The sequence below is a fragment of the Pezoporus flaviventris genome, unplaced genomic scaffold (genome assembly GCF_033815535.1).
Source record: "Pezoporus flaviventris isolate CSIRO_AGI_PZ_B2104156 unplaced genomic scaffold, CSIRO_AGI_Pfla_v1 ptg000007l, whole genome shotgun sequence".
Lineage (NCBI taxonomy): Eukaryota > Metazoa > Chordata > Aves > Psittaciformes > Psittacidae > Pezoporus > Pezoporus flaviventris.
The window spans coordinates 76,199,294-76,208,278 of record NW_026892555.1 but is presented as its reverse complement, the minus strand read 5'-3'; the positions used below and the strand labels follow the sequence as shown (position 1 = coordinate 76,208,278).

Sequence of the window (8,985 nt, the reverse complement as noted above, 5' to 3'; positions counted from 1 at the left end):
AGGAGCCGCGGGGGGTCGCGGAGCCGCACAATTACCCTGCGGCCTCGCGCATCACCCTCTCCGCGCGCACGCCGCCACCCGTACTCATCGAGCACCGCCCGCCGGCACCTGCCACGCGCATGCGCAGCCCCTCGCGGCACCTGCCGGGCGAGCAGCCTCCCGGTGCGCGGGTCGCGGCGGTTAACGGCTGCGCTGCGGACCCCGCCCCCCGGCAGCGCGCCCCGCCCCAACCCCACCACGGCCCCGCCTCAGCCCCGCCCGGCCCAGCGGAGTCCGGCGGCCGCCAGCGAGCCATGGCGAGCGCGCAGCTGTCTGTTGCGGAGCCGGAGTCGGGAGGGGAGCGTGGTGGCAGCGGGCGGGAGCGGGCGGAGGCCGTCGAGGAGCGAGGTGCGGCAGCCCAGGATACGGAGCCGGCCGAGCTGTCAGGCGGGGCCGCGGCTCTGCTGGGGGACACGGGTCTGGCTGTGGGCTGCTGCATCGCGGCGGCGCTGAGCTGGGAGCGGCCCCTCCACAGCCTGGGCTTCTTCGTCTGCGCTAACCTGCTTTTCTGGTGAGCGATACCGGACGCGATGGGGAGCGGGGTTGGAAACCCTCCTCCCGGGAGAGGGACGCCCCAGCCCGACCTACCTCCGCCGCCCCGCCCGCTGACGGGCGCCTCCCCACCTCTTCCCCCTCCTCCGCGCTGCGCTTGTCCTCCGGGAGGGTTATTTTCCCCCACGGCTTCTCCTGTCCCGGTCCTTTGAGGAGAGCTGACCCACTGTCCCTGCGCTTCCACGGGGAAGGTCTGGCGTTCCTCTTCACCTGCGCCATCTCTCCTGCGCCCGGCAGCCGCGCTGGGGCACGATGTAGCCCTTGGGTTGTGTGCATCTGCGTTACCGGGTTCTTGTGTGCCTCCTTTCTGCTCGCCCCTTTTTCTCCCGTTTCTTACAGTAGCAAGGAGCCCCAGAGGAAGGCTGACCTGGGCGGCTGCGTCACGCCCTACTGAGAAGTTGCTTTTCTTGTAGCTGAGATGAGCGATGGGCCTGCTTTTCTGTGCGGAGTTTTGAAACCTGAAATTAGGCCTTGAGCCGTAGTCAGCGCTGAGTTGCTGCCGTGGTCCATTACCTCAGAGTTTATTAAGGGTGTGCATGCTTTTCCACGTTGGTGGCCTAGTTAGTGGGGACAGTGGGAATGCTGCTGCAGTGCACCAGTTCTCTTTTTCGACTAAGCTTTTTCTAGTCAGATATAGTTTTATTGAATAAACCCCAGAAATTAGCCTAGGGAAGTGTTCATTGCACATGTAGCAGCTCTTGTTTCTTTCTGTAAGGAAAAAAAGAATGTCTTTCTGTGTGAAACTTCTGCAGGACTTTCCCCTGATCTTACGTGTTGGTGATGCCTGTGATTTTTGTTTTCTGATATAAAATGTTGCTGTATGCCTGCTTGCAAAGAGGCGGATTAATTGCAAGCTCCAGTTAGTTCTCTGTAACTCTTAACAGTGTGATGTTTAAACATGAGATCCAGGTCATGGAAAGAGAACTTTCTGAAGGTTTGCATTGCACAAGAAAATATCTCTATGCAAATATTTTCAGAATCATTTTATCCTCTTTAATCCCAGAAGCAGTGTGTGTGATGTCTAATTTAGGTTGACTTTCATTATCCACCTTGCTCTTAGGTATCCATAGTAAATCCTTTCATGGAGGAAGTTACATGGTTTTGCTCTCATTTTCTGCATGCTTTAGAGATCATCTGTTCTTTCAGCAGTTTGGAGGAGTCATAATGCTTTATGTTTCTTTGGCTCATGGCTCAGATAAAATTTTCAGGGATAGTGTGATGCAGAAATGTATTCTGTTAAACAAAGAGTATTAGCTGATTATATAGATATATATGTATAGCTGCTGGGAAAGCAGGAAGTTTGCAGTACTGGTGGCAGGGAGTTTTGACAGTTAAAGGCTAACCAGGACATATGTAGAAGTAGGTATGGTGGCCAGCTTTGTGACTGAAGAGCAAGGGGAAGGATCGTGTTGGCAAACCTATGAAATCTGATACTTTGAAAATGAAACAGTTGTTTTAAGTCTAGTTTCGTGTTTCCTGTTTGGTGCTGGCATCATCAGCATTTGCCGCACAGTGTGTTTGCTGCTGCTTCTTTCTCATTTGAGATCCAGCTGGTCAGCCTGGTTTGTGATGACTCAGTCGCTGCTGCTTCAGGACTGTGAACTGCTGCCTGTGAAGTCTCTCAAACGTGGCTTTGTGCTGGCCAGAGCCTAGGCTGAAGAAACATTACCCAGTTACTGGTTCATGTCCCTCATCTTTCTTTGTGGTGTGTCTACAAGTATCCCTGTCCCCATGCAGAGGTAGAGTCACTCCCCATGTGTAGGGCTTCTTATCTCTGTGTTTCTCAATGTTGAGGTCTGTACTGAATGAGGGGAGAAGTCTCTCCTTAGATCAGCAGTAGTGTTGGTAGATGGGGGGGTTGGGGGGGGGGGTGGGTGTAAAGTTTTAATTTTACAGTTTTCTAGATGTTGGAAAAATAGTGATAGTTCTTTCCTCCCATCTATTTAATTTTGGTGGGAGTGTGTTTTCCCTCACGGTTAGTTTAGTTCTTGTATGTATGCGGTTCAAAACACTAAAAACACTTCATGTGTAAACTCTTGCAGTAGGAGCTGCTGAGGGTCAACTGTTTCTGTAGTGTCACAAAATCCTCTGGGCTTTGTGATTTTTGTTGTTGTTGTTGTTGTTTGTTTGTGGTTGTTTTTTTTGTTTTTGTTTTGTTTTTGTTTGTTTTTTAATATTCAGTTGTAACCTCTTCTTAAAAATATTTAACCATGTTACTGTATATAAATGCATCTTCCACGTTTAGTACTGAAATAATATTCTTAGAGGTACAAGAAATTTACTAATTTAATTTAATTGTTTCCTTCTGTTTTTTAATATTCCTAACAAATCATCATGGACTATTTAACAAGACTTAAAGCAACTAGTTCCTGATCAGGACCTTTTTAGGCTAGGCAGTACTGCACCATTTTTCACTTCCCTTTGATTCCTAACATAAAGGCTGCACTGAAGTTCAGACCCTGCAAAATCTGACACCATTTGCTTTACTTGACTATTTTTATTGAATGTATCAGATATTAATTATCATACAATTTAGATTTTATGTATACTGGCATATTCAGTGAACTAACATTCCATAAAATTTTATGGAAACAAGGCTGGCAATTAAAGGGGGAAAAAAAAAAATCTGTTACTGGAGAAACATTTTTCACTTACACTTCTGTTATTTATTCACCATGAGCAGTTTTAACCCCCTCCACTCCAAATGACCCCAAATGAAAATCTTTAAAATTACCAAGGGTTAAATATGTATCATTTAGCACCTAAGCATTTGAAGTGTGATATGGGTACTAGTGTTCTGCTGTAGGTAGTTTACAAACTGAAGTCAAAATACCACAGGACAAAAAGACTCTCTTCCCCCCCCAACACCATTTTACATGTGTAATACTAAAAAAGTGAATAATTTCCCCAAGAGCAGAGAAACTCTGGACTAATCCTGGATTTTTAGCTAGTATTCCAGCCTAATTATTGCTTTGTGTTTGTGTATGGGGAAGAGGGAATAGTGGCAGCTTTTCATTTTATTCTCCCAATCTGTCGTCTTGAATATTTCTGTGAGGTCAAGAGGACAAGTTTATTTTTAGTAATTCCATGCTGTTATGTCTTTTGTAGTTTGCAGGTATTTGTTTCAAATACATGTTTTATATTTGCAGGTAGATGTTTCAAACATAATACATTAATGTGTCTTGCAAGGTCATCCGTAGATGCATCAGTTGCATCTATTCACCAGTTTCCAAATGACTGATTTCCATAGGGTTTCTTGGGAAGAGAGGGAGTGGAAAGGCTAAGATGTAATAGACCTTTTCTCTGTTTCTGTCTCCTTGTGGAACAAGTTTATTGCATTACCCTGTTTGCTGTTCTCATTGCTAGCCCAAGTCCGAATTTTTCTTTGAAGTTTTTTACATGCTTTTTGATATACAAATTTCTATGTTACTGCAGGTCTGTTGTTAGCAATGTGACAGTACTGGATGAAAAGATTAACTGATCAGCTCTGGAATACTAGTCTCGTTCCTTGATTTAAACGGTATGCTTAGACAGTATGTATGCTCTCCAAATATACCATTAAAAATAGTGTCTTTTGTCACTATCTATGCTCAGATTTGGTTTTTTTGTTTGGTCTCAGACCTAATGAATATTTTCATTGTATGAGAGAATAAATCAATCAAGAGCTTTTTAGTGACAGCTTGCAGAGTTTTGGCTGAGATTGGTTTACAGGAAAGAAAATTGACATTGTTTAAGAGCCAGACAGTGTTACATAAAAACCTGGACAGTTTACAGCATTTTCCAACCAGTAAGATGAAAACAGGATCAATCAGAAAATAAAACAAATGGGATAATTGAGGAACTGAGGCAAAGCGAGCATTACTGAACAATTTAGGACCAAATCCAGGTTGGCAACTCTGGAAAATAGAAATGCTGAACAGAGGAGAACAGACAAATAGCAGCCTGGCTTGGGTTTATTCTGTTTTACTAATTTTCTATCTAAAGCAGTTGTTTTAAGAGAGGAATGATATTTTCTTCATGTATTAATTCAAAATAATGAGACCTTTCAAATAATAAGTAGAATTTTGAGAACAATAGGAGTTTTAGGCGGATATGCTATGCTCTGTGCTAGATGTTACAGGACTAATGAGAGCATTAAAGCAAAGGAGATTTAGAGCAGCATGGTAGAGGTGGACTGTTTAACATCAAACTGCTGCCACTGTATGAGAAAATGGGATTAAGATTTCTTCTGTACTTTGCCAGAGCATAGGTTAATTGAGGTCATCTGGTTATGTTTCTGCAAGAATAAAGGAAGTCCCGTTATTTGATGTTATGTGTTTAATTCAAAATAATTTTGACTTTCTTGGAAATACCATCCTATTTTCACCGATCTAACTGTAGCATTTGATGTCTTGGTATACTCAGAAGTTGTATAGTGTAGGTCATTTAAACTTCCTCCTCAATTTTCATTTCATATGCCCATCTGAATGCAATGAGTTGTAGCAAATCTGATCCACAAGCCACAAATGTTGAAACATAATTCTAACTGCTGCATTCCCCAAGAGATTTCCATGCAAACAACGTGAGATAATTTTGCAATGACATTTTATTATTGACTTAATTCTATTTCCCAGACCACCGATATACTTCCGAATTTCTGAGCATGTAAGCAAATTTCTCTTTGGTGATCAAATACAAAGCATTTTAAAGCTCTAATAGTTTTGCTTGGACAATTGTACTATTTTAATTTTTATTTAGACTTATAAGTTTAAAATGTTGTTTCTTGGAGTTGGGTAGAGAGAATAAACAATTTTAATTTGTGTCCTATGTGGTACTAACTTTAGTTAGAATAGCCCAGCAGCCTTGGCCTTTTGCCCTGCAACCTTGCACACAGACCTCCAAGAGAACTACCGCTTCTGCAGCTGACTATCAAAGTAGTAGTAATTTAAGTTTGTGGAAATCTGTTTCTTAATGCAAGAGATTTATTTATTGCTCCAAAATATTTATTCCTAATAAGTTCTAGAAGGTTTTCTAAAGAATTGGCCAGGTTTGATTTGGTCTGTGCTTTCTGGCTGAATAAATATGATCCTAATCGTTTGAATAAAACCTGACAAACTTCTTGAATAAAAGGTTGATGACTGAATTGTCTTTGTCTTAGCAAAGAAAGAATTAAAGACAGTACTGCAAGTTTTAGAATAATAATCATGCCTCTTCTGTTTTTTGTTGTTTTTTTTTTATTTTTATGTATTTAATGATAGAATTGTTAGTCTTCTGGGCACTATCCAATTCAAAACTCCTTGCTAGTCAGCATATAAGTCACATGTCAACTGCTTTCTGGTTCTTCATTTCATTCTGCTTGAAATATTTTATTAAAAATCTGAGATATCTTAAATTCTTGAATGGCGTTCTTACTTGGAAAAATCTTTAAGTGAAAAAGGTATTTTCTCCCTAGATTATGTCTGTACAGAAGCTTACACTTTTCTACACTAAACTAAAAGTGACTTTAAACATTTTTCAATGTATGTATTTTAAGAAGCATTCTATTTCAGTATTCTGGTATCTTCAGCTAAACAGGTATATAGCTGTTTGAGTTCAAGCTGAGAGGCACCCAGAGTAGCAGTGTGCATATTATGAAGCTGAATTAACATAAAATTTGGAGTGAATGTTTCTGAAATTAAATTCTTTAACAAATTATGCTTTTTGTAGGGGCGAGGAGGTTCATTAGACAGAATTTATAAAGTCTTTGTTTATTCTAAAATTTGTGACATCCAATATGTAAATATATTTTGTTACATGTAATATGTTTTCCTCTCTGCGACAGGGAATCAGCTTACAACAGTTTTTTATATTGTTCAAATATGCAAATAGTTAAATACCATATCAATACAGTAAGTCTCTCAAATTCTATTCTATAAATAGGTTCTATAAAAAAAGCCTGCCTAACTTGTTCTGTCTTGTGTATTTACACTTTTTGTGCAGGGATGGGAAAATGAGTTTTGCACTGTAATTCTTGAACGCATATGCTAATACCTTGGCTCAGACCAAGATGTACTGAAGGAACAACAGGAAAAATACTGAATTACCGAGTTTTGGGACTTCAGATGTGTCGAATACTTGAGCATTTGGATTTTAATACTTATATATAACTGCATTTTGATACATACAGAAGCTTAATATGGAAAATCTTTTACATCTAAAACCAATTCATATAGTTGCTAATTCACATGTTTAATAGGTATAAAAGGCACATTTTGCAAATCTGCTTTGGGGTGTTTTTTCAGTTAGATTTAAGGTGCTATGTTACCTTTAAATAAAATACAGTAGAATTTAATATATATTACTGCTTCTTGATTCACAAGAAGGGAAACTAAATGGCTGAGCCAGTAATAAGAACACAAGCTTTTTGGTACTGCCTTGCAGCGTATTTCAGCAGTGTTCTTGAGGAAGTGCATTTAGTGCTTAATTCAGAAGAAAACTAACCCTCCTCCCTTTCCCCAGACTTCTTGCTTGAGATAGGCATCAGAATTTGTTGCAACCAGTCTGGTGCTGATCACTCCTGCAGTAAGCATGGAAGAGCAGTCTACCTTCAGCTCTAAGCAGGAAAGAGTGGCCACCAGGAAACAGTTGAGACAAAATCTTTTCCTTACATACATATCATCATTGTAGGTGTCTGTCTGAAATGTTGTCGGGCAGTTCTCTGTAAGAGCAGGAGTAGGCATATCTTTAAAATTAACAGATTAAAAAAAAAAACAAACCACCTGTTAGCAGTTAAGCATTCTCAAAATGCAGTAGAAATATTTGTTCTGTACTGGTGAGAGCCATTCTCCATCCAGTTTATGTCATAGCCCATGCTTGCTTACGTGTGTCTTATGGAAGAAGACTGGTTCTACAGTAATCTGTGTCTGGAAGGTGTTCATGGATTTTCACTTTACCACTTAAGAAGAGCACAAGTATATACTGACCTGTGCTATCTAGAACCCCACAAAAGTACTCTGAAGAGTTTCGGCTCTAATTTTAAGATGTAAGTAAGTGTTTGTTAAGCAGGAGCAAAAAAAGGAGCTCTATAGCCAGATGAGTTTTAATGTGTTGCTCTTCTACTATGTCGCTCTTCTACTATGTAGAGACTTGCTTTTGCCATGGGATTTCAGCTGCATTTCTTGCTCCATCTTTTCCTTCAATCTGACCTTCATGGCTATAGGAACCTTGTCAAAAGGTTATTCTTTTTTTATTATTATTAGCCAGGGCATGGTTCTTGAACATTTCACCAAAATACCCGTAGGGGGCAGGGGGGGGCCAAGACTCTTGGTTGATATACAAGGATCACCTGCTACAAGCTCAGGAGTGTTGCATCCCGACTAGAAGGAAGCACAGCAGGAGGGCCAGGAGACCTCCTTGGGTGGATAAGGAGCTGCTGAGGAAAATTCAAATGAAAAAAGAGACTTATAAAAGGTGGAAGCAAGGACAGGTGACCTGGGAAGAGTACAGGGATGTTGTCCGGGAAGCTAGGGACCAGATTAGGAAAGCTAAGGCCCACTTAGAATTAAACTTGGCTAGGGGTATTAAGGATAACAGGAAGGGATTCTGCAGGTACACAGCAAATAAAAAACTGACTAGGGGGAACGTAGACCCCCTCAGGAAGCTCTCGGGAGAACTGGCTACACAGCATTTGGAGAAGGCTGAGGTTCTGAAAGACTTCTTTGCCTCCGTCTTCACTGGCAAAGGCTCTGACCAAACCACCCAAGTCTTGGAAGGCAGACGCAGGGACTGTGAGAATGAAGACCTTGCGCCCACTGTAGAAGAGGAACTTCTTCGAGACCATCTTAAAAATCTGAACCTGCACAAGTCCGTGGGTCCTGATGAAATCCATCCGCGGGTCCTGAGGGAGCTGGTGAATGAAGTTGCGAAGCCACTGGCCATCATATTTGAGAAATCATGGCAGTCAGGTGAAGTTCCCGATGACTGGAAAAAGGGAAATATAACCCCCATTTTCAAGAAGGGGAAAATGGATGACCTGCGGAATTACAGACAGACAGCCTGTCTTCATATGGGAGGTGCTCCAGTCCCCTGATCATCCTCATGGCCCTCCTCTGGACTTGTTTCAACAGTTCCATGTCCTTTTTATGTTGAGGACACCAGAACTGCACACAGTACTCCAAGTGAGGTCTCACAAGAGCAGAGTAAAGGGGCAGGATCACCTCCTTCAACCTGCTGGTCATGCTCCTTTTGATGCAGCCCAGGATACGGTTGGCTTTCTGGGCTGCAAGCACACACTGCCTGCTCATGTTCATTTTCTCATCAACCGACACCCTCACATCCTTCTCCGCAGGGCTGCTCTGAATCTCTTCTCTGCCCAACCTGTAGCTGTGCCTGGGATTGCTCCGACCCAGGTGTAGGACCTTGCACTTGTTATGGTTA

At 42.1% G+C, this 8,985-nt stretch overlaps 1 protein-coding gene across 2 annotated transcripts in view; it reads left to right on the top strand.

Annotated features, from left to right (window-relative positions):
• The first annotated feature begins 276 nt into the window (after window positions 1–276).
• RETREG1 (reticulophagy regulator 1) overlaps window positions 277–8,985 on the top strand; it is a 65,233-nt gene continuing 56,524 nt past the window's right edge. For both annotated transcript variants that reach the window (XR_009742660.1, XM_061449253.1), the window contains exon 1: window positions 277–550. Coding sequence is in view for 1 of the 2 variants with exons in the window: in XM_061449253.1 (XP_061305237.1) it covers window positions 294–550 (257 nt within the window). In the remaining variant the exon portion in view is untranslated. The remainder of the gene's footprint in view (window positions 551–8,985) is intronic.